General features: G+C 49.2%; 2 protein-coding genes across 14 annotated transcripts in view; one reads left to right on the plus strand and one right to left on the minus strand.

The window, feature by feature from the left end:
• Positions 1 to 23,791, minus strand: part of BTG4 (BTG anti-proliferation factor 4) — a 205,705-nt gene that overhangs the window by 42,781 nt on the left and 139,133 nt on the right. For 3 of the 11 annotated variants that reach the window (XR_014815243.1, XR_014815242.1, XR_014815248.1), the window contains 2 exons: positions 9,633 to 9,742; positions 5,989 to 6,273 (listed from right to left, as the gene is read on the minus strand). The gene's annotated coding sequence lies outside the window, so the exon portion shown is untranslated. Of the gene's footprint in view, positions 1 to 3,703; positions 6,274 to 9,632; positions 9,743 to 22,257; positions 23,580 to 23,791 lie in introns of those variants that run through there. The other 8 variants (XR_014815247.1, XR_014815246.1, XR_014815245.1 and 5 more) reach the window with 4 other exon arrangements.
• Positions 10,426 to 23,791, plus strand: part of LOC110255430 (uncharacterized) — a 29,542-nt gene continuing 16,176 nt past the window's right edge. The window contains exons 1-18 of one of the 3 annotated variants that reach the window (XM_084976006.1): positions 10,426 to 10,630; positions 10,883 to 11,100; positions 11,774 to 11,935; positions 12,140 to 12,322; positions 12,825 to 12,930; positions 13,244 to 13,339; positions 13,447 to 13,618; positions 13,718 to 13,880; positions 14,839 to 15,018; positions 16,111 to 16,285; positions 17,273 to 17,394; positions 17,995 to 18,120; positions 18,396 to 18,628; positions 18,781 to 18,902; positions 20,042 to 20,269; positions 20,556 to 20,891; positions 21,333 to 21,713; positions 23,124 to 23,294. In XM_084976006.1, coding sequence (XP_084832132.1) covers positions 10,426 to 10,630; positions 10,883 to 11,100; positions 11,774 to 11,935; positions 12,140 to 12,322; positions 12,825 to 12,930; positions 13,244 to 13,339; positions 13,447 to 13,618; positions 13,718 to 13,880; positions 14,839 to 15,018; positions 16,111 to 16,285; positions 17,273 to 17,394; positions 17,995 to 18,120; positions 18,396 to 18,628; positions 18,781 to 18,902; positions 20,042 to 20,269; positions 20,556 to 20,891; positions 21,333 to 21,713; positions 23,124 to 23,294 — 3,379 coding nt within the window. Of the gene's footprint in view, positions 10,631 to 10,882; positions 11,101 to 11,773; positions 11,936 to 12,139; positions 12,323 to 12,824; positions 12,931 to 13,243; positions 13,340 to 13,446; positions 13,619 to 13,717; positions 13,881 to 14,838; positions 15,019 to 16,110; positions 16,286 to 17,174; positions 17,395 to 17,994; positions 18,121 to 18,294; positions 18,365 to 18,395; positions 18,629 to 18,762; positions 18,903 to 20,041; positions 20,270 to 20,555; positions 20,892 to 21,332; positions 21,714 to 23,123; positions 23,295 to 23,791 lie in introns of those variants that run through there. The other 2 variants (XM_021062764.2, XM_084976005.1) reach the window with 2 other exon arrangements.

Below are 23,791 nucleotides of genomic sequence, written 5' to 3' on the forward strand. Positions count from 1 at the left end.
AGTGTGGGATGCACATAGTGACATCCTTCCAAGGAGTATAGAGTATGGGAAGGATAGAAATGAAAGAGAAACTTAGGAGTTCCTGTTGTCTCATCAGGTTAAGAACCCAACAGAGTGTCTGTGAGGATGTGGGTTCCATCCCTGGCCTTACATAGTGGGTTAAAGATCTGGCGTTGCCTCAAGCTGTAGTGTAGGTCACAGAAGCAGCTCAGATCCAGGTTGCTGGGGTTGTGGCATAGGTACCAGCTGCAGCTCCATATTCGACCCCAAGCATGAGGCCTTCTATATGCCACAGGTGTGGCCATAAAAAGAGAAAAAAGGGTAACTTTACAATGGAGAAAACCAGATACACAGGACCTCACCCAGGTGACCAGGATCATTATCAACAGGGACATGTTCTGGTTACAGCATGCACTCTTTTTATGGTTAACAATTTTTTCTTTTTTCTTTTTTTCTTTTTTTTTTTTTTTTTTTTTTTTTGCTATTTCAGTTCCGTACCCATGGTTAGGGGTCGAATCGGAGCTGTAGCTGCCGGCCTACACCAGAGCCACAGCAACACCGGATCCAAGCTGCACCACACTCACGGCAACGCCCACTGAGCAAGGCCAGGGATCGAACTCACAACCTCATGGATCCTAGTCTGGTTCGTTAACCACTGAGCCACAAAGGGAACTCCTATTTGTTTTGTTTTGTTTTGTTTTGTTTTACTGAAGTATAGTTGATTTACAACGTTGTGTTAGTTTCAGGTGTGCATCAAAATGATTCAGTTATACATACATATATGTCTATTTTTTTCAGATTCTTTTCCTTTATAGGTTATTACAGAATATTGAGTATAGTTCCATGTTCTATATAATAGGTCTTCATGGTTATCTATTTTATATCAAGTTGTGCGTATATATTAATCCCAAACCCACAATTTATCCCTCACCTTTCCCTTTTGATAACTATAAGTTTGTTTCTATGTCTGAGAGTCCATTTCTACTTTGTAAATAAGTTCATTAGTAAATTTCTTTTGGATTCCACTAAGTGATATCATATGGTATTTGTCCTTCTCTGTTTGTTTGACTTACCTCACTTACTATGATAATCTCTAGTAAGATTATCTGCTGCAAATGGCATTATTTCATTCTTTCTAAGGCTGGGTAATATTCCATTGTATAAATATACCGTATCTTTATCTCTTTAATCTGCTGATGGACATTGAGTTGCTTCCATATCTTGGCTACTGTAAATAGTGTTTCAATGAACATTGGGGTGCATGTATCTTTTTCAATTATGGTTTTCTCCAGATATTACCCAGTAGTGGGATTGCAGGATTATATGTTAACTCTATTTTTAGTTTTTAAAGGAACTTCCATACTGGAAGCCACTCCATAATGGCTGCACCAATTTACATTCAGTGTAGGAGGGTTCCTTTTTCTCCACACCCACTCCAGCATTTATTATTTGTCGACTGCTTCCTCAATATGGACATTTTTATCTCTGAGGTCTTTCTCCCCAAAAACTCTAACTCCTGTCCAATCATGAGAAAATCAGACAAATCTCAGTGGAAGAACATCCTGCAATATACCTGACAAGTACTCCTCAAAACTGTCAGGCCACCAAAAACAAGGAAACCTGGGAAACAGTCACAACCAAGAAGAGCCTAGGGTGACCTAACAACTAAATGTCATTTGGTGTCCTGGATGGGATCCTGGAACAGAAAAGGACATTATGGAAAAAACCAAGGAAATCTGAACAAACTGTAGACTTTAATTCATAATAATAGATTCATTCACTCATTATAACAAATGTGCAATATTAATGCAAGATGGGTAATAGATGTATAACAAATGTATGATATTAATGTAGGCTGTATAAATGTACAATATTAATGTAAGGTGAGTGTGAGGAATTAGGGAATTCTCCGTATTATCTTTGCAACTTTTCTATAAATATAGAATTCTTTAAAAATCAGCATGTTCCGGGAAAAACTTAAATAGAACTGTAAAAACAGAGAAAAAGGTAAGAGCCCAAGGGAACTTCAGAACCATTGAAGTTAAGAAGTCTCCAAACTGTCAGAATCAAGGAAGAGTCAGGTAAAATCAAACATGATAGATCCAGACCAGTCAAAAGTTACTGCCATGACCTTGGAGAGGACAGTGCGAGGAGGTGGTGACCATGGAAGTCAGAGAGCTGGCGGAGGCCACACAAGGTCCCAGGGCAGCAAATGTGACCCACTATCAGAGCATGTCCCTAAGGGACAGATAAAAAGATGGGTCGGAGCCCTCCTCCTCAGGCAGAAGCCTCAAACTAGATAGAACTGAATATCACAGGTGAGTCTTTAAAGCAGTGCCAAGGCAGGACTTCCTGCTATGATGCCATGGCTTAAGGATCTGGCTGGTCTCTGTGGCGTTGCTGGTTCAATCCCGGGCCTGGCACAGTGAGTTAAGGATCCAAAGGATCCAGCATTGCCACAGCTATAGCATAGGTCGCAGATGCAGCTCAAATGCTATCCCTGACCCGGGGACCTCCATATGCTGTGGGTGAAGCTGAAAAGGGGAAAAAAAAAAAGAAGAAAACATGCAGGTGTTTTTAAAGTGTATGCACATAAACAATACTCATGTTGCAAGAACACTCACAAAGACTCGTTAAATTTATTAGAATGATTGTCTATAGGGAGATGGAAATGTGAATAATGATAGGAAATAAATGAATATAATAAGAAGCTGTTCCTGTCCGGACTAGCAATGAAAATATACCATAAACTCAAATCTCTACACCTCAGCGTGTTTGTGTGAGTGTGTGTGTGTGTGTGTGTGTGTGTGTGTGTGAGAGAGAGAGAGAGAGAGAGAGAAAGAGAGAAGAAAGGGAAGGAAAGGGAAACAGAAGAGATAGTCGGGTTTTCTTCAAAACTGGAGGAAAGGCAGAAGAGAAGAAAATCATGGGAAGGGGAGGGCAGCGATGTCAGAGAAGGAAGATGGGCAGGCCCAGCATCTAATGCCAAGTGGGGATTTCTTTGTGGGGAAAGGACCATATCAAAGTCACCTGTCAAGCCACAACCTTTCCGGTTAAGTAGGACCTTCAGATCTAAGTTTTAAAGAATGGGAAAAAAGAAATCTTGGTGAGGAGAAGCTGTGGCAAAGAGGAGCAACTGGGAGCTCAAAGGAAAACCCAGGGTTCCAATCAGGCTCTTGAGAAAAAGCACCGATGTGGGTCTGGACATCAACCAGTCATGTGATCTTGTGAAAAATCTCTTAAGCTCTCTGAGCCTCAGCTTCCTCATCTTTAAAGTGAGGGATTGGAACCCATGTCTAAGCTTCCTTCTCTGACCCCACAGTTAATGCCATCTGTGAGTTACGGCAGGAAGGAAGTCACTTTGCCTGACCCTGGCTGGTCTCCGGCTGTCATATCTCTCCTGCTCCTGTCACTTACCACGCCAGTGAAACCCAGGCACGTCCTCGCTGCACTCTTTCAGCAGGTGGAGTCATTCACACTATTTAGCACTTGTTGCTCTGTCATTTCTTGTGCCCTCATCAGTCATACATACGGCCTACGAGGGCAGAGTCCGTTCAACGTCTTTGGTTTCTTTTGCATCCCCATAGGATGGGGCCCTGAAAAGAGGTTCATTAAACACTTTGCCACATTCTGGGCCCAAAATACCCCTAATGGCTAAAGACTCTGAGGCCAGGCATCCTAAAATAGTTCTCGTAGGATCAGATTTTTTTAAATATCTATTTTATTTTTTATTATAGTTGATTTACAATTCTATGCCACTTTCTGCAGTACAGCAAAGTGACCCAGTCATATGTATATATACAGTGTTTTTCTCATACTCTCTTCCACCATGGTCTATCTCAAGAGACTGGATATATTTTCCCTGTGCTGTACAGTAGGACTTTATTGCTTCTCCATTCTAAATGTAATAGTTTGCATCTACCAACCCCAAACTCCTGTCCATCCCCCACTCCAGGATTAGATTTTTTATTCAAACTTTTATCTGAGGAGCAATCTGAACTTCACTTTTCTCTTTTCCAGTATGTTATTCCTAGAAATGCAATCCAGTGACCCAGCCTCATGGGAATTTTCCATCTTATCTTGTATTTCCTTCTCTGGGCCTCAGTTTCCTCATTTGCAAAATAAGAGGGTAGAAGGACAAACACCCAGTGTCCCTCCCGGTTCTAACACTCCCGCCCATCCAAGTAATCTGATGCTAATCAGACCCCCAGGACCCTCTCACCAGCCAAGTACAAGCATTACCAGATAAAAAGTAACTGTCAAGTTGTTAACAACTGTCAGTGGTTAACAAAGCGGACTAGGAACCATGAGGTTGCAGGTTCGAACCCTGGCCTCACCTGATGGGTTAAGGATCTGGCATTGCCGTGGGCTGTGGTGGAGGTCACAGACACGGCTTGGATCTGGCGTTGCTGTGGCTCTGGCATAGCCCAGCAGCAACAGCTCCGATTAGACCCCTAGCCTGGGAACCTCCATATTCCGCAGGTGCAGCCCTAAAGAGACAAAAAGACAAAAAAAAAAAAAAAAAAATAGAGAAGAAGATGAAGAAGAAGAAGAAGAACATGTCTGAAAGGCAAAATGCCTGGGTTCTACCCCTACCACACCTCCTATTAACTGGATGATCTCAGGCAGTGACTCTCCAAGCCTCCATTTCTTACATGATAAGGATGGGTTAATTGCATTGTCTGTCTCACAGGATGGTTGGAGTAATCAGAAAGGATGGTGCATGTCAAAATTCCTTACAAAAGTTTGCTACTTACCTTGCCTTATTTGATAGCTTGTTTGAAATGCAGACTCTTGGGCCCCACCCCAGATCACTTACAGCACCAAATCAGAATCTCCCTTTTAGGAGCTCAAGGACTTATTAACAAGAAAAAAAAAAAATTCAAAAATGGGCAAAAGATCTGAATAGACATTTTTCCAAAGAAGACGTACAAATGGCCAACAGACACATGAAAAGATGTACAACATCACTAATCATCAGGGAAATGCAAATCAAAACCACCATGAGATATCACCTCACACCTGTTGGAATGGCTGTTATCAAAAAGACAAAAGATAACAAGTGTTGGCAAGGATGTGGAGAAAAGGGAACCCTTGTGCACAGTTGGTAAGAATGTAAATTTGGTACAGGCATTATGGAAAACAGTATGAAGGTTCCTCAAAGAACTAAAAATAGAACTACCATAAGATCCAGTGATCCTGTTTCCGAGTATATATCCAAGGAAATGAAATCACTGTGGTAAAGAAATAGCTCCACTCCCAGTTCATTGCAGTATTATTCACAACAGCCAAGATATGGAAACAACCAAAATGTCCATCAGTGGATAAATCAATAAAGAAGGGCTGATGTATTTTTAGGTCTTGAAACCATTTTGAGTTTATTTTTGTATACGGTATGAGAGAGTATTCTAATTTCATTGACTTACGTATAGCCATCCTTTTTTCCCAACACAGCTTGTTGAAGAGACTATCCTTCCTCCATTGTATATTCTTATCTCCTTTGTCACAGATAAATTGACCATAGGTGTGTGGTTTATTTTTGGGTTCTCTATTCTGTTCCATTGACCTATGTGTCCGTTTTTGTGCCAATACCATGCTGTTTTGATAACTGTAGCTTTAGTAGCATTGTCTGAAGTCTGGGAGGGTTATGCCTCCCCACTTTGTTCCTTTTCCTAAGGATTGCTTTGGCAATTCTGGGTATTTTGCTGTTCCATATAAATTTTAGAATTATTTGTTCTAGTTTTAGGAAAGATGTTATGCATATTTTCATATGGATCACATTAAATCTGTGGATTGCTTTGGAAATTATTGCCATTTTAACAATATTAATTCTTCCAATCCAAGAGCATGGGATATCTTTCCACTTCTTTGAATCATCTTCAGTTTCCTTTATTAATGTTTTGCAGTTTTCAGCATATAGGTTTTCACCTCCTTGGTTATGTTCGTTTCTAGGTATTTTAATTTTTTTATGTAATTTTTTAAAAAAAATTTTGTAATTTCTCTTTCTGGTATTGTTTATGTAAAGAAATGCAACAGATTTTTATATATTTCTTTGGTGTCCTGCTACCTTGCTGAATTCATTTATTAGTTCTGATAGTTTTCTGTGGTCTTTGGAGTTCTCCATGTAGAGTATCATGTCATCTGCAAATAGTGACAGTTTTACCTCTTCCATTCCAATTTGGATACATTTTATTTCTTTTTCTTGTCTGATTGCTGGCTGTGGCTAGGACTTCTAATACTATGTTGAATAGAAGTAGTAAGACCATAAAACTCCTAGAAGAGAACATAGGTAAAAACATTCTTGGACATAAATCATGGCAATATTTTCTTAGATCAGACTCCCAAGGCAAAAGAAATCAAAGCAAAAATAAACAAGTGGGACCTAATCAAGCTTAACACGTTTTGCACAGCAAAGGAAACCATCAACAAAATGAAAAGGCAACCTATGGAATCGGAGAAAATATTTTGCAAATTATATGACCAACAAAGGGTTAATGTCAGAAATATAAAAACAGTTCATACAACTCAATATGAAAAAAAAAACCTGATAAAAAAATGGGCCAAAGACCTAAATAGATATTTCTCCAAAAAAGACATACAAACAGCCAATAGGCACCTGAAAAGATGCTCAACATTGCTAATTATTAGAGAAATGCAACTCAGAAGCATAATAAGATATCACCTTACACTGGTCAGAATGGCTATCATCAAAAGGCCTACAAATAATAAATTCTGGAAAGGGTGGGAAGAAAAGGGAACCCTCCTATATTGTTGGTGGGAATGTAAATTGTTGCAGCCACTATGGAAAACAGTACAAAGTTTCCTTTAAAAACTAAAAATAGAGCTATCATATGATCCAGCAATCCTACTCCAGGGCATATATTTACATAAGATGAAAACTCTAATTCAAAAAGAGCCATGCACCCCCATGTTCATAGCAGCACCATTTATAACAGCCAAGACAGGGAAACAACCCTAGTGTCCATCAACAGATGATTGGCTTAAGGCATGATATATATTATATATATATATAATAGAATATCACTCAGCAATAAAAAAGAATGAAATATCGCCCTTTGCAGCAACATGGATAGACCTAGAAAATATCACACTAAGTGAAATAAGTCAGAGAAAGACAACTATTGCATCGCATGTGGAACCTAAAAAATAATATAAAACCTATTTACAAAACAGAAATAGACTCGCAGACATAGAAAGCAAACTTATGGTCACCAAAGACAGAAGGGCAGGTGGAAGGGATAAATTAGGTATATAGGATTAACAGATACAAAAGACTATACATAAAATAGATAAGCAATAAGGATTTACTGTATAACACAGGGAACTATAGTCAATATCTTGTAACAAACTATAATGGAAAATAATATGAAATATATGTATAACTGAATCACTTTGTTGTACACCTGGAACTAATACAATGTTGTAAATCAATTATACCTCAATGAAAAATATGTGGTATGTATATTAGAGGATTGAAATGTTGAAATAATAATGAAATTTTACTCAGTCATGAGAAAAAGGGAAATCCTGCCATTTGTGACATGGGTGAATCTAAAGGACACTATGTAAATGAAATAAATAAATAAGTGGGGAAAAAAAAGACCGAAAAAGACAAATAGTGCATGATCTCACATATATGGAATCCAAAAAAAAGTCAATCTCTGGGGTTAATAGATGCAAACTATTGCTTTTGGAATGGATAAGAGATGAGATCCTGCTGTAGAGCACTGGGAACTATAGCTAGTCACTTATGATGGAGCACGATGGGGGATAATGTGAGAAACGATGTATATATGTATGTGCAACTGGGTCACTTTGCTGTACAGTAGAAAACTGACGGAACGCTATAAACCAGCTATAATGGGAAAATAAAAATCATTTTTAAAAAATAATTTTTTTTCATAGAAGCAGAGGGTAGCATGGTGGTCACTAGGGGCGGGAGGTGGGGGAGCTAGGAAGACGTCGGTCAAAGGGTACAAAGTGTTAGTTACATAAGATGAATGAGCCCAGGGACCTAATGCACACCGTGATCACTACAGTTCACAGTACTGCTTGAGTTCTGGAGACAAGGTAAGAGATTACAAGTGCCCTTATCCTCCCCCCACCCCACATACACACCCATGTCCTGTGGGCTCACAGTGCCACCTTCTGGAAAGACCAAATAGGAGGAGTGTGCATTCAGCGAAACACAAAGCAGATGGCAGGGATGGGCAGGGCAAGGGAGCACCCACAGGCCTAGGGGACCCTGGAGAGAAGTGGCTTTGCTGGAAGTTATCGCCCTGTGCTGTTCGGTTCGGTAACCACACTAGTCACGTGGAGCTGCGGAGCATTTGAACTGCGGCTCATCCGAACTGTGCTGTAGCCGTAGAAAGGATTTCGAAGATTTAGTGCACAAAAAAAGAAATGTCGTATTATTAGCTTTTATATTGACTTCACATTGAAGTAATAGTTTAGATACATTGGGTTAAATAAAATAGACTATTAAGATTAATTTCACCTGTTTCTTTTTCCTCTTCTCGTGTAGCTACTAGAAAATTTTAGATTATATAGGTGACCCCCATTGTATTTCTGTCAGAGAGCACCAATATAAGCTACGTTGTTTCAGAATATGTGTTCTTAGGAGTCTTAATTTCTTCCCCCGAATCTGTAAATGAGTCTTTGCTTCTGGAACCCATTAATTCTCCTTCCAGCTCCACTTCCCCAGGCAGCATCCAACATCATTTGAAGTTTACAGTGCATTCTGGTAGGTATCAGCAGCCCCCCAAGAGAGCCTGGTACACAATGAGTGCAGGGTAAATATCTCTAGATGAATAATAAAGGAGGGAGTGAGCGGGGATGCCTTGTCCTGGAGAGGAGATCTTTCTCTCCCTTTTTCTTAAGCCTTTTTTTTTTTAGTGCCACACCCACGGTATATGAAAGTTCCTAGGCTAGGGGTTGAATCGGAGCTACAGCTGCCAGCCTACACCACAGCCACGCAGGATCCAAGTCACATCTGCAACCTACACCACAGCTCACAGCAACACCGGATCATTAACCCACTGAGCAAGGCCAGGGATTGAACCCACAAACTCTTGGATCCTAGCTGGATTCATTTCTGCTAAGCCATGACGGGAACTCCAGTGGATCTCTTTTTAGAAGCAACCAAGTCATAAGTCACTGAGTGGAAAATGTGATGAATTATATCAGACACATGATTTACGATTTTCAAAACCAAGATCTGATTACAAAGCCACGTGATACTTTCGTAAGGCTCTTCCAACCCAGCACTAATCAAACTTGGAGTCAGAGGTCTTACTTACAAACTGACTGGCCTCAAAGTCCCTGAACTTCAGTTGCCTTTCCCTGGAAGGCAAGCTTCATCTCAGTGCTGACTTTCCGTAACACTTAAGGTTTCCCAAGCTAACAGCTTCCTCACAACGAATTGACTTTCACAACTTTAATGAAGAAAGCCAAATAGTGTGATTTATTACTACCTTTTTTTTTTAGCAATTGAGAAGTCAACTGGTTACCTGATTCCCAAAGGTCATTAACAATAAGACCAGGAGAGGCCCTTCCTCTTCACCCACTGCTGCGATTTATCCATTTATCTCTTCGTTATTCCAAGCACTCACCTGCTGTTTTACAGTTTCCAGGTGCATCAAGGAGGCATATTTTTAAGAGCATTTGACTGGTTGTGTGAATTTGTTCAATCTTTCCATTTTTCTGGCCTCAGTCTTCTCATCTGTAAATTGGGAGGAAAGAACTAAATACTCTCTAAGGTCCACTGTGAGTCTAGAATCCTGTGGGTCTCTGAAAGTTGGCTAAAAAAGCTTGCACCAAACTTGCACAAAAGTTGCACCAAAGACAGAAGCCTTCTGTTGCCTTTCCTCGTCATCTCTCCTGCAGGATTTTGCACACAGGGAGCGCTTAAACGAGATTGACTGGCTTGGCATTGAAGAGGGAGGGAGCTGGAATGTTCCTCCACTTCATGGAACCCAGTCCTACACACACACAACACACACACACACACACACACACCCTGGTCAGGTTACACCTGAGCCCAACTTGACTCAAGAACAAAACCACCACCCCTGCTGCCGCCACCGCCACCGCCGCCACCAGCTGCTCTAGGAAGGAAAGGTGTATGGAGAAAGGAAAGCGAAGGCGGCAATATGAAGCTGTCTGGGCCAAAGCCTCCCAGAGGATCCTACCTCGGGTTTCATTTCATGAAATATTCAGTGAGTGCTTCCCTGCTCCTATGAGTGGCAGAGGCTGGCCTTCCTTCCCGGGCCTTTCTCACCGGGTACACGTCCTGGGCCCTGATCTCTCCATGCCGCTCCTGTCCTGGTGCTGCTGTTACTGTGTCTTTGCCTTTTGCTCCCCTCTCTCTCCATCTGTGTCCTGAGGTCTCCCTCTCCCACCTCCATGTCCGCCTCTCTCCCTGCCACCGTCCGCCCTGCCCACAAGGTGAAGGGTCTCCCGTTTGGGAGCACCCCAGGGGCCTGGGCCTGTGTGCCTCTCTTTTGCTTTGCCCTCCAGAGCGCCACGTGCCTGAGCAAGGAGAATCCTCGGGACTGCGGGGACCAGATGCCTTGTGCAGAAGTGCCAGACCGGCCAGGGTGCCCGGAGGGTAAGGGCTGGGGCTGCATGGGCATCAAAGGAGTTGGGGGTAAAGGTGAGGAGTGGGGAAAGGAAAACAGCTCTGAGGGAAGGTGCTGGCTTTAGGAGGCCCCTGGGCAGGGCTGGGTGGCGGAGGTCCTGTAGTGGGAGATGAGAACGGCCAGGCAGGAGTCCACCTCAGGCTCCTGGGGCATCACCAGGGGACCCACAGCCCTGGAAGCAGAGTCTCAGGCCTAATTGTTGTTCGCCCGTCACTCCACAGGTGGGCTCTGTCCTGACTCACCACCTGCCCCCTGTCCCCCTGGAACTTTCTTCTCTGGAGCAAGTCCCCTTAACGCCTCTCTCTGTCACCTCTGTCCTCGGGGATTCTTCAACCCCTGGCCTGGCCAGATTGCCTGTTTCCCCTGTGGCTCAGAGGCCACCCAGCCAGAGGAAGGCAAAGACACATGTATATGCTCGGGGATGGGCCGAGTGTTCCAGGTATGTCCTCGGGCAGGGGACCAGGGACAGGCTGCATTTCCAGAACTCTTGTTCTTGAGTCAAGTTCAGCTCAGGTGTAAGCTGACCGGGTTGGTTCAGATTTCCAAGTGACTTGGGGATAGAGCTGCCACGTAAAATACAGGGTGCTCAGTTAAGCTTGAAATTCACATAAATTATGGATACGTTTTTAGGATAAGGATATCTCAAATCTTGAATGGGACCTACTTATACTGAAAAAGCATTCATTGTATACCTGAAATTCGAATTGATCTGAGTGCTGTGCATTTTTATTTGCTAAATCTGACAACTCTACTCAGAGGAAAGGACAGACTTTTTGTTGTGCTCCACAATGATCACTCCCAAAATACACCCCAGGCCCAAGCCCTTCCAATTCAGACTTGCCCTAGAAACCAACAAATACGCATGTGAATTCTTCCTTTCCTGAACAGTTTACATTTTTCTCACTGAAACAATAGCACAGCGGGAGCCCAGCCACCATGCGCCAGTAATTTCCCCTTTGATAGGATTTTTCTCCACCCTGACTGGCCCTCCCCACTCTTATCCTCTGGCCCCTCTTAGGCAGAGTCACAGCCAAAGAGTCATGAGTGGTTCACGGCAGCCAAGTACTACCAGCCAACCTGAAATTGCATTTCCTCCCTACATCACTCCCCAGCCCAGTGACGGGCGGTGCCCCTGCCTCCCGGGCCACCAAGATGTTGGAGAGCCAAGGGGCTGCATCCAGCGGGAATACAGGAGCTGCAAGGCAGGGGCCACCCGGAACCAGGAGGGGCTCTGTTTGACCAAGGATCAGTGGACTGACCACTGTGCCCAGGAGGTAGGGGGCGCCCAGAGTGTGCACCTGCTGCACTCCTGGTCCTTTGTCCACCCGTTCACCTGCCCAACCTCCCAACCGCTGAGGGTCGTTCCACCAGCCCCTCTGTGGAGCCTTGGAGACCTGTGCTATGCACTGTGAAGCTGGGGACAGTTCAGGGGAACCTCCCCCAGGGAGGAGACCCCAGGAGTCTGAGTCTTCGTGCAGGTATGTGCCACACCAGAAGATGCCCGTGGCTATGACCGAGGCCTGGGGCTCTGCCTGTGCTGGGGACAGCACTCCAGTGAAATGTGTGGTCCCCTGTGCCCAAAGAGACAGAGCCACATCCTGCAGCTCAGCTGTCTCGAGGGCATCCCACAGATTTCCATCACCGAAGACACGGGAAGCCAGGTATGGTGCCCCAAGGTCCAAGCCATGCCCAGCCGGGCCCGCTGTGGAGAGCCACAGGCCGGGCACCTGCAGCCTCTGCCTCCTTCCTAAGCGGGGGCGGGCGGGGGTGAGGGGGCGACATGCTTGTGCATGGGATCTGCTGCTCTGCGCACCGACCCACCTCGCCAGCCCAGCCTCTGGTGTCAGAGAAAAGGCCCCATTGCTGATTTAATCTCATCTTATAAAAGTTCTTCAAAGAGTCATTGAGTCCATTAAAGGAGGCAAGTGTCACAGAAATCTTCCCACGTGAGTAAGGGACAGTGTTCAGAGTCACGACTCCGGGTTGCCCCTGCCCCCACCCCCACTGAGAGCTATTGGACCTATTCCCCCCACAACCCCCACAGCCCCATCAGGACACCCAGATAGGGCTGGAGCAAGGACCTGGGCCTCCTCATCTCCCTGCTCTGCGAGTGTTACTCTGTGTCCTAAGGGAAGAGCTGACACCGCACCTCCCTGTTCCCAGGAAGTCTACCGTCTGGACCGCCCTTCCTCACCCCGCGCCGTGGGCCACCCCTGCCACTTGGACCAAAGGCAGAGTTCTGTCCCTCTGTATGTGGTCAGCGTGGACGGTAAGAGAGCTGGACAGGAGGCCCCGGGGGAAGCCTGCGGCTGACGACTGACTGCACTGGGCGAGCCTTGTCCTTATCCCAGCATAAGTGCGGGCCCTGTGAGCAGAAGCTGGGGGTGATGGGCAGCTTCTCCCCCAAAGGGGGCTCCCCAAGAAGTGCCTGTGAGTTCTGACACCCTCCCCCAGTCTTTTAGACAGTTGAAATCCTACCTCCAGGGGCACATCAGGGCTGGAGAACTTCTGCTGTCACCACGCACTAGGAGCGACTCTCTCCCCAGCCCTGCAGGTTGAGGACAATCCCTGTCCCTTTCCAGGGAGTGGCTTCCAGAGCCTGCCCAGGCCAGGCCGTGAACTACTGCACCTGCTCGGCCCGCCTCTCAGGGACCCCAGGCTCCCCAGCCAGGATGCAGGTGAACACCGCCTCTGACACCTGCCACCCCTCCTCCCCCCACCCAGGTCCCAGCATGAACCCCCCTGAAGAGTGGCTACCCCTCCTCATGTCCTGCACCTCGCCCAGGAAAATTGAGGGGAACACCTCTGAGCACCCCTTCATTGCCGAGCCTCAACTCCACACACCTCGGAAATACGTCACCCCCAGAGCCTGGCATCCGAAACCCTACCGTCTGCCTCCAAACCAATGATACCCTGGCCTTCCTGGTGACCCATGAGCATTATCCCAACTATGACCTGTGAGTGTCCAACACGGCCCCGCCGGCGTCCAGGCTCTGGAGAGGAAAGGCCCCTGTGCCAACAGCCGGAAGCCATAGCCCCTCCTTTCTCCACCCCAGGGGCCACTTCTATAACACACCTGGGGCATTTGACTGGGGGCGCTTCCGGGCCCTGGCTGAGGAGTCCCAGCTCCAAGATCAAAGCCCGCACCTCTTCCTGCAGCAGTTCCAGCAGCCTGGCGTCTATGTCTTTCATCTGAACAGCAATCGGCATCGGAAGATGGTTTGTCTGTGATGGTTATGGTTTTCCTCGTTTAAGACATCATCCCGTTTCCCCTCTCTTTAAAAAATGCTGCCACGGGAGTTCCCACTGTGGCTCAGCAGGTTAAGAACCTGACGTAGAGTCCATGAACATGCAGGTTTGAATCCTGGCCTTGATCAGTGGGTTAAGGATCCAGTGTTGCTGTGAGTTTGGCGTAGGTTGCAAATGCAGCGTGGATCCAGCGTGGCTGTGGCTATGGTGCAGGCTGGCAGCTGCAACTCTAATCCAGACTCTAGTAGCCTGGGAACCTCCATATGCTGCAGGTGTGGCCCTAAAAATAATAATAATAATAATGCTGCCTTATAACCATCCCAGACAGCTCACCAGGGAAGGAGGTGCCCTGGAAGCCTCCATCAAAGTCTCAGGGCCCCACAATCCTAACAGATAATTCTGGGGTTGCCAAGAAGAGTTATCCACAGCAGCCCAACGTGTGGTGTGTAAGGAAGATTGTGAGGATGAAAACACAATATGTCTCAAAAGACATCAGAATGCCTGGCCATCCCCTGCTTGCCTCTCTTTCCTTCTGAAGGCACACATCCCAAGCCAATCTACGAGGCTTTTACCTATGTGACCTGTGCGTGAGGCCACTGCTGATCCTGGTGCACTGTCTTGGTCACACACAGGATTGAGTATCTCAACCTGTCAGTCCAGCCTCTAAAAGGTTGTTCTGACATAGTCCTGAAACATGCAGACAGCTCCATGAACACTCATTGGATAGGGATTAGTTTCCCAGGAAATATTCCAGATTCAGCTCCCCCAGGTCTACACAAAGATCTAGACTATGGGCTAACCAAATAGTTTTGAGAGTCTACAGATACGAATAGTCTAGATGGTTGACAGGCCAAGGTTCCTACTCTGTCCCCCGGCCAGGATCCGGCAGGCAGTGGGACAAAGGCTCAACAGACTTTCTTCCACCCAGTATGTTCGCACGCTTCCGCCAGGGGGCCAGTGTTTTGGGGAAGGACCCTTTGTCCCCACGACTCCGGGGTATCTCATCCAAACTGGCATCGCCAAGATCCCCAAGCCCCTGAAGAGGTCCGACTGGCCAGGAGTCCTGGGGGAGATTGTCCTGCTCCTGGGGCTCTGCCTGCTTCTGTTGGTGAGTAAAGCTGGACGGGTGACATCTTAGCCACTGTGCCAGACTGCCTCTGCCGTACCCTGGAAATGGGTCTTCTAATTCGGGTCTGCTGTGATCAGAGTTGCTAAGACGCCAAAGGGACAAAGGGACAACTTCAGGCCTCCCGTAGTCAAAGCTTAGTAGGGAGAATATAGACAAGGAGACAAACAAATGCCAGTGAGGGTTGTGGAGTTCTGGGGAGAGTGTGCCAGGGGTCCCTGGCTACACAAAGGAAGGAGATGACAGTTCTCCCTGGGTGGTGAAGACAGACTTTCCTGAGAAGGTGATCCCCAAAAGAAGCTTGAAATATGGGATATGCAAGAATTCAGTCTCTGTACTGACCAAGGGGTTGGTGAATTGGGGGTGGGAGGGTAATGCGCCTGGGGAGGGGGCTGAGAAGGGAGTGTTGTGAGCAAGGCACAGAGGCATGAATCAGTGTTCATCTGCTCAGGGAACCAGTCGTGGTCCCTGTGACTGCAGCTTTGGATGAACTGGGAGCGAGACCAAATTGTGGATGGTCTCACCGGCCCTGCAAAGCAGTTTGGACTTGATCCTCTGGGCAGCAGGAATCAATTAAGAATTTTGAGCAAAAGAGGAGTTCCTGTTGTAGTGCAGCAGAAATGAATCTAACCAGTTGGAGCACTGGCCTCACTCAGTGGGTCGAGAATCCGGCATTGCTGTGAGCTGTGGTGTAGGTCGCAGAGGCAGCTCAGGTCCCACATTGCTGTGGCTGTGATGTAGCCAGCAGCTGCAGCTCCGATTCGACCCCTCGCCTGGGAACTCCATATGCCCTGGGTGCGGACCTTAAAAAAGAGAGAGAGAGAGAGAGAATTTTGAGCAAGGGAGAAAACTTGGTAAGATGTTTATGTTTACTCTAGCAATAAGGTGGAAGACAGAGATGGATTGGAAAGGTGAAAGCTCCAGAGAGGCTGTGAGAATGGTCCAAACAAGAGACGATGAGGCGCTCCCTAACCCAGCTAGGAGCAGGGCGCGTCCTCCTCTCAGAGTCTTCAGAAAGGGTGCTTCTCCATCAGTCTCCCCTTTCCTTCACATTGCTCACGACGCACCTTGCAGATTCAGTGTCACAGCCTGAGCTGGGCCCGGAAGGCGGCTCCCCAACCCACCTTCAGGAAGCATCAGCAGGGCTACAACCTAGACGCCTACGCCTCCCCAAGCACTCAGATAACATCCATTAGGAGAGGCCGACCACACCAAGACTCAGACACCCTCAGGGTTAAGGGAGGTCATGGTGAGTGACGGGCTTTGGGCTGGAATCTCAGAGGTGCCCCCAAATCCAACTGGCCAGCTCAAGCTTCCTTGCTCATCCTCTTAGATGAATTATTATTCCACTTCTCTTCACTCACTCATTCATTCACTCAGTAAATGTTGATTGAGTAGCCACTGTGTGCCAGACATGGCCAGATTCTAGGAGCACACAGCATAGAATAAGACAGAGACATCTAAATACAAACTTTCCTGTTGTAACACAGTGGGTTAAGAATTTAACGGCAGCATAGAGTTCCTGTCCTGGCTCAGCAGAAACCAATCTGACTAGCATCCATGAGGACCCAGCTTCAATCCCTGGCCTCGCTCAGTGGTCAAGGATTTGGTGTTGCTGTGAGCTGTGGTATAGGCCGTCAGCTGCAGCTCTGATTCAACCCTTGGCCTGGGAACCTCCATGCCGCAGGTGCAGCCCTAAAAAGACACACACACACAAAAAGAATCCGACGGCAGCAGCTCAGGTTGCTGTGGAGGTGTAGCTTCAATCCTCAGCCCTGCACAGTGAGTTAAAGGGTCCAGCGTTGCTGCAGCTGTGGCATAGGTCACAGCTGCAGCTCAAACTCAATCCCTGGTCCAGGAATTTCCATATGCTTCAAGTGTGGCTGTAAAAAAGTTAGGAAACGACCGGTTCTTCCAGAGGAGGCCTTATGTGTCACCCTGAAGGGTTTCACCTTCTACCCTTGCTACCTAAAGTGTGGGCCTCAGAGAGTGGCAGTTTGTTCTTCTCAGCCTTCAAGGTGATTGTGAACTACCTGGGGAATCTTCTGCCACAATAGGTGGGACCTGGAATTTTGCATTTCTAGCAAGTTCTTTGGCAAAGCCAATGCTGCTCTTCCAAAGCCCACACTTTCAGTAGCCAGACTGTGAGGACCTGAGGAGGATGATATGTGGGGAACCGTAGGGAAACTCGTATTTGCATTTCAGGGGGGTAACCCTGCTTCCCCACCCCCCACAGGGGGGAGCTGGGAGGCTGATGAGCAGGTGGACCTGGAGGGCTTTGACACAGAAACCTTCTTTGGGATTCTGCTCAAGCAGTCTCTGTCGGTGACAACCAAACTCGGCCAGACCAAGGAGGAGGTGAGTGGAGAAGCTGGGGAAGCCAGAAGGGCCAGAAGCGAATTTGCCTCGGGGAAAGTTGGTGAGGGGACTTAGGGCTTAAAGAAACCCTCAGTGTATCCATAATGAACCAGAAAAAAATATATATCTTTTAGGACGGGAGATAGAAGATTTCAGATTAAATTTAGGACCGATTTTTTTGAGACCTAGGGACTCAGATCACTGGTGGGAATCTATCCAAGCCGCCTCAGGCATCTAAGACCCCCCCTTCCCCCCTACCCCCCTTCTTCTCCCCCTCCTCCCTTCCCCCGTCTCCTTGCCCCCCAACCCCCGCTCCTGATCCGGGTGACCCATCTGGGTGAGCAAATGCAGGCCAGTAGGTGCATTTGGGAGCAAAAAGAGCTCCCAAATGCAGTAGCTCTTGGGAGCAAAAAGAGCACACCTGAAATCCAAGTTTCTAAGCTGGATCGGAGGTTCCCCAGTAGGACGATGCAAGCTGGGTCCTGCCCTCTGGGACTAGTCCTAGTGTGAGGGCACTTGGTCCTCTGGGGTCCCTCCACAAACTGGCAGCAGGGGGCGCTGCAACCACTGCCGCGAATGAGGCTGGACGCCCTCTTGCAGCTCAAAGTCCTCTGCCTCAAACTTGCGAACCAAGCCCAGGCCCTCCAGCAGCTGTGGGGAGCTGAGCGTCGCATCCCAGCCTCCAACGGCCAGCTTCTGGAGAGCCCCCAGGGGGAGCGGCGACAGGTTGGCTGTGTTCGCGCTTTCCATCTGGTCCCTGGGGCCACATACGGCTCTTCCTCCCTCACTGTGGGTGCCCCCACATCATCGGTTCGATCTCCAGGGCCCCGGGGGTTTTAGCCCCACCCCTTCCGCCCCCTCTGCCACTGCCGCCACGCCCACACCCAGTGCGCCACACCTCCCAGGGGGAGCGGGGTGTCCCGTCCCACGAGGCGGCTGTCCCCGGCGGCGGCGGCGGCGCCCCCTACAGGTAGGCATGGCGGGGTGATCTCTGACTCCAGGCTGCGGAGGCAGCCGCCAGGGCGGCGGAGGACGAGGCCAGGCGGAGGGGGCAACTGGCAGGCCAGTACGCAGCAAGCCTTGGTCACCAGCTGACGCTCCTTCACCAAGACCTCCGTGCAAGGCAGGAGCAGTGGGGCTCCTTCTACTCAGCGCTTGTGGCAGCTCAGCGGCTGCTGCAGGCACACTGGGGCTCCCAGCTGCAGTTCCCCCAGACTGTGCAGAAGCCAGAAGGGTGTGTACCTGGTGAATCCGAGTTAGGCTGAGTGAGACCTGGGGGGGAGGGAGGGGCGCGAGTGTGGCCACACGAAAATGTCCTTCTCCCATCCCTAGTTGCTCCTCTCTAGTGGGTCCTTCCCCCACCCCCAGGCCATCGTACCCCTTCAGAGAAGTCCCTCAGCTGGATGCTGTGCTGGACCGCTTGTCCCAGGCTGTGGTGCAGGAGGGCCACCGCCTGAAGGCCTGGGGCGTCCTGGGCTCTGGCACTGGGGCCAAGCTGCTGCAGCCAGGTGAGCCTCAGCCAGGGCCACACCCCACACCACCCACCCCACCGCCGTCCACCCCCCCACCCCACCCCCGCCGCCGAAACCTGGCCCTGTACGCAGTCCCACCCCTAAGACACCTGCAGGGGAGGAAGGGAGGAGGAAGGCTAAACAAGTGGAAACCCCCAAGGCTGGGAGGGGCTTCCTGTGCAGCGTCCTGGGCAAACCGTCTGCGTTACAGAAGAGGGGGCTTCAGAAATGGGAAGAGCGGAGGAGGAAACAAACAAAATCACCACAAAGTTTAGCTTTACACAGAGGGGAGCACTTCCGGAGGGCAAAGGCCTGACGGACAAGGGCAAGAGGCCCGATTTGGAAAATGCTGGACTTGCCAGGAAAGGAAAGTGGGAGGAGAAGGCTCTCCTTGGAGACCCTGTGGGTATGGTCTGCTGGGTTTTAGAAGCACCCCAGCTGGTCTGGTCGCCACCATTTCCCAAGGCCTTTTTTTTTTTTTTTTTTTTAACTTTTAAATGATTGTCAGTGCAGTAGCAGTATGCCAAGTAGTAACATGTAACATGTTCTTCAATTCTATCATCTAACGCTTTTGACTAAGAGAAACTAAAAGCAGCCCAAATAATTATTTTTTTCTTTTCTGTTGTTTTCTTTTTTGCTTTTTGTTTTTTAGGGCTGCACCTGTGGCATATGGAGGTTCCCAGGCTAGGGGTCGAATCAGAGTTATAGCTGCCAGCCTACGCCACAGCAACACAGGATCCAAGCTGCATCTGCAACCTACACCACAGTTCACAGCAATGCCAGATCCTTAACCCATTGAGCGAGGTCAGGGATCGAGCCCACAACCTCACCGTTCCTAGTCAGATTCATTTCTGCTGCACAGTGATGGGAACTCCCCAAATAATTATACTAGTATCCATTGTTCCAGTTGCAGCCAACTGGATAATGATGTCAGGATCATGTCCTGAATGTGGAGTCCTGACCTAGACTCAGCAAAAGACAAGATCCCCTTCCCTTGGGGAACACCTGCTACGCCCCATGCCGGGTGTCCTTGGGTATGGGGTTCTCGCCAACACCTTGGGGTCACCGGCCAAGGGAGCCCCTAACTTGCCAGATGGCCTCAGATCCAGGCTTAGTAGGTGTTTGCTCTCCTGCAGCCTCAACAAGCCCTTCAGGGGGCCTTGAAGATGTCCATGTGAATCCTGTCACCAAGTTGGTGGTTCCTGGCCCCAACTGTGCAATGTTGCCAGCCAGCGGCTGCACCGGGCCCATACCTCCGGGCTACTTCATCCACCCTGACACTGGGCGGGTGCTGCCTGAGGCTGGAAATCTGGGCTACGATCTGCAGGAAGCTACCCTGGTGCCTACCACTGACTCCAGTTCTGGTGAGACTCTGACCACTGAGTAGCCCCCACCCAGCGCAGGGCTCCCTGGGGAACGAACGCCTGGGGGAAGCAGGGCTCTCCTTGGACAGTGGGGCTTGGTGATGAGCAGAGCGGTAAAGGCCTCCTCCCCCTTCCTCACTGTACATCCTTGCTTTGGAGGCATCTTGCTGGACAGCGCTGCTAGGGGAAGAAAGCCCTGCCCGAGCAGCTCTCATTCCTGCCCTGCTCCCAGGGAGGGAAGCGGCCATGCCCAGGGGTGTCAGCGCCTCCCTGGCTCTCTGTTCAGGTGACGTCCGAACATCAGAAGCTGCCATCCTCCCCTATGTGCCCTTCCCAACCTGTCCTGCCACGGGCTCCCCTCCGGCCACCTGCCTGCCTGTCCTGCAGCCAAGAAGAACGTCACAGCTGGGGGCTCTCATGACAGACCCCATCACTGGCCTGGAGGTGCCCGTGCTGGCTGTGACTCTGCACCCACACACGAGGCAGTGGCTCACCCTCGGGGGGACATACCGCAACCCCCTCACCCAGACCGTGACCCCTCTAGAGTTGGGGGGCCCCCTGGAGGATCCAGTCACAGGAAGCATCTCGCCAATCCTGGGAGTCGGGCTGGATGAAAATACAGGTCTCCCAGCTGTGCTCAGTGTCACCCTTCCGCCCTCTCCTCCCTTTCTCTCAGCCCCCAGACCCCTTCGCATTCTGGTCCAAGCTGCAAACTCCACCCCAAGGCCATCTCCCCCCACCCCCTCGTCCTGACTCTGCCTCGCACCCCCGCCTTTCCTCCCCTTCCCAGCTTCCCTCACTCAACCTTCACCATCTTCAGCACAGGGGCCCCCCAACACCCGAGGAGAAAGAGAACTGAGCTGCTTCTGCAGTAAAAGTACATGTAGATGTTTCAAACCTAGAAGGGCATTCCTCCTCCCACCACCCCCATGTTCTATCCGCCCCCCCCGCCCCAAACTCTGCACGCCCCCCATGACCTCCACCCCCGCCTGTCCCGGGCCCTGGTTCTCTCTCGTCTGTCCATGTCCCTTCCCACCTCATGGTCTTGGGTCCCTGTTTCCAGGTCAGGTGCTGGCCCTGGGAGGGCTGCGAGATGCCTCAGGGAACCTCATGCTGCCTGGGGACCACTTTGTGGAGCCGCTGAGCGGAAACACCGTCCGGCTCCAGGGAGCTTCCCAACAGGAGGGCCGGACGGTGCCCCATGCGGGCGGCACACAGGCCCTGCTGGATGCCAATGTGCTGGTGGCCCAGAAGCGTGTGATTACAGTACTCCGCAGGTCCCAGGAGAGGCCAAGGTTGAGGAGACAGGGGCTTCTGGAGGCTGCAATCAAGGACATGAGACAGGCGCTGACCTTGAGTCTGCACCACGCCCTGCAGCAGGCTCGGAGGCTGCAGAGACAGCAGGAGGCAGCAGAGAGCATCCAGGCTGGCAGCAGCAGGATAGGTATGTGTTGACCTGGCCTGTGGGCTTCCAGGCCCTGAAATCCCAGACCCAGAATGACCTCAGTATCCCTCAGCCCTTAAACTCAGAGACAGGACTGCAGCCCCACTGGCCAGGCACACATGTGACCCAGGGAAGAGAGAAGGAACTCAGTGATCTCAGGCCCCAAGCTCATGCATGCTTGGCTTTTCATCTCTGTCTATTCATCTCTTGGCAATTCCACGGGATCTCACAGGATGTTTTTTTGTTTTGGTTTGGTTTGGGTTTTGGGTTTTTTGTTTTGTTTTGTTTTTTGTCTTTTTAGAGCCTCACCCACAGCATATGGAGGTTCCCAGGCTAAGGGTCCAATCAAAGCTATAGCTGCTGGCCTACACCACACAGTCAGAGCAATGCAGGATCCAGGCCGCGTCTGAGACCTGCACCACAGCTCATGGCAACACCAGATTTTTAACCCACTGAGTGAGGACAGGGATCGAACCTGCAACCTCATGGTTCCTAGTCAGATTCGTTTCCACTGTGCCACAATGGGAACTCCTCTTTTTTTTTTTTTTTTTTTTTTTTTTTTTTTTTTTTTTTTTAATGCTTGATGTTTGTAAAGTGTATATTCTCTTGCAATTTCATAGGATCCCCAAACACCATAAGCTGTCATGACACTCATTTTATATTGTGGACTCTGAAGTGGAGGGAGTTAAGAGACTCACCCACCAGGGTTGCAGAGGTGGTGAGCTGCAGAACCATGCCTAAAGTCTCTTGGGACCTCAATCCCCTCGTCACTTTTCTTTCTACAGCAGCCTTCAACTTCCCACTAAGAAACTCAAGAAAGGATCCCAACCCCTCTGCCTCCCCCACAGCACTGGGACAAGGGCAGGGAAAGGAAGTAGGAGTGGCATCTTCCTAGAGCTTATCTCACTCTTTCTAGAAACTTCTGCCCAGAGTGTGTCAAAGAAGAGCCAGGGTTTGGGATCAGAACTGACTTGAGTTGGAAGACCTCCCCCCCCCCGCCACCATTTATTAACTTTCCTTGGGCAATTACTAAAACTCACTCTGTCTCTCTTAGAGCATCTTTTCAGTACATACTTCAGAAATACAGCTATAGGGCCAAATAAAATATAATTTATAGGGAGTTCTGAGCTCAGATTCTGGCCCATGTAGATGCTCAAGAACATCTGTCCCTTCTCTCCCACTTTTTCAGTGTCACCTGGAAATTATTCTCAGCTTCCCAAAATTCTGGCTGTCACTTATTTCTTCCCTTGTAAATTCAAAATGCGAAGCTGGGCCCCAGGGGAAACAAATGCAGTCTTTGCGGGAAGCCTCTCTGGTCAGAGGTGTAGCCCTTTGAGCCCAAAACCCCCACTCCACCCCCAGTGTGGCGCTCAGCCCCTCTCCTCTCTGTGCTCCCTCCCCTTGTGTTAGGAATGATGTGCTACCCAGGGACAGCGCTGCAGGTCCCGGTCCTGTATGGGATGGAGATCCCAGACCCTGAGGGCTCAGGACTCATGGTGCCCGTGCTGGGCATGGCGAGTGATGGGAACTCTGGTGACACCATCCCTCTGGCAGGTTCAATGGAAGATGCCAGCGGCAAAGGTACGGGGGAATTAGGGGATTCTGAAAGCCCCAGGGAATCGGGAATGGGACAGAAAATCCTGTACAGCTTGGGAGGGGTGCCCTCCACACTCTCTGAGCCAAGATGGGGTCATTCAGACACCACCCCAGGGCTGCTGAGACCCAAAATAAAGGTGCTCAGAGATTCTAGATCCCTGGTGCCACAGGTCACTGATCTCCCTTTGAAAGGTGAGCATTTGGGGGAGTTCCCGTTGTGGCTCAGCGGTAATGAACCCGACTAGAATCTATGAGGACACAGGTTCAATCCTTGGCCTCGCTCAGTGGGTTAAGGATCCGGCGTTGCCCCGAGTTAAGGATCCCGTGTTGCTGTGGCTGTGGTGTAGACTGGCAGCTGAAGCTCTGATTCGACCCCTAGCCTGGGAACTTCAGTATGCTGCAAGTGTGGCCTTAAAAAAAAAAAAAAGAGCGACTCTCACCCTCAGGTGCTGCAGCTTCCAGGAGGCCCTCTAATCCAGCTA

Source organism: Sus scrofa, chromosome 9 (assembly GCF_054392235.1).
Source record: "Sus scrofa isolate SSC_HxYL_T2T_F1_AM1 chromosome 9, Sscrofa_HxYL_maternal_Yorkshire_Landrace_v2.0, whole genome shotgun sequence".
Classification (NCBI taxonomy): Eukaryota; Metazoa; Chordata; class Mammalia; order Artiodactyla; family Suidae; genus Sus; species Sus scrofa.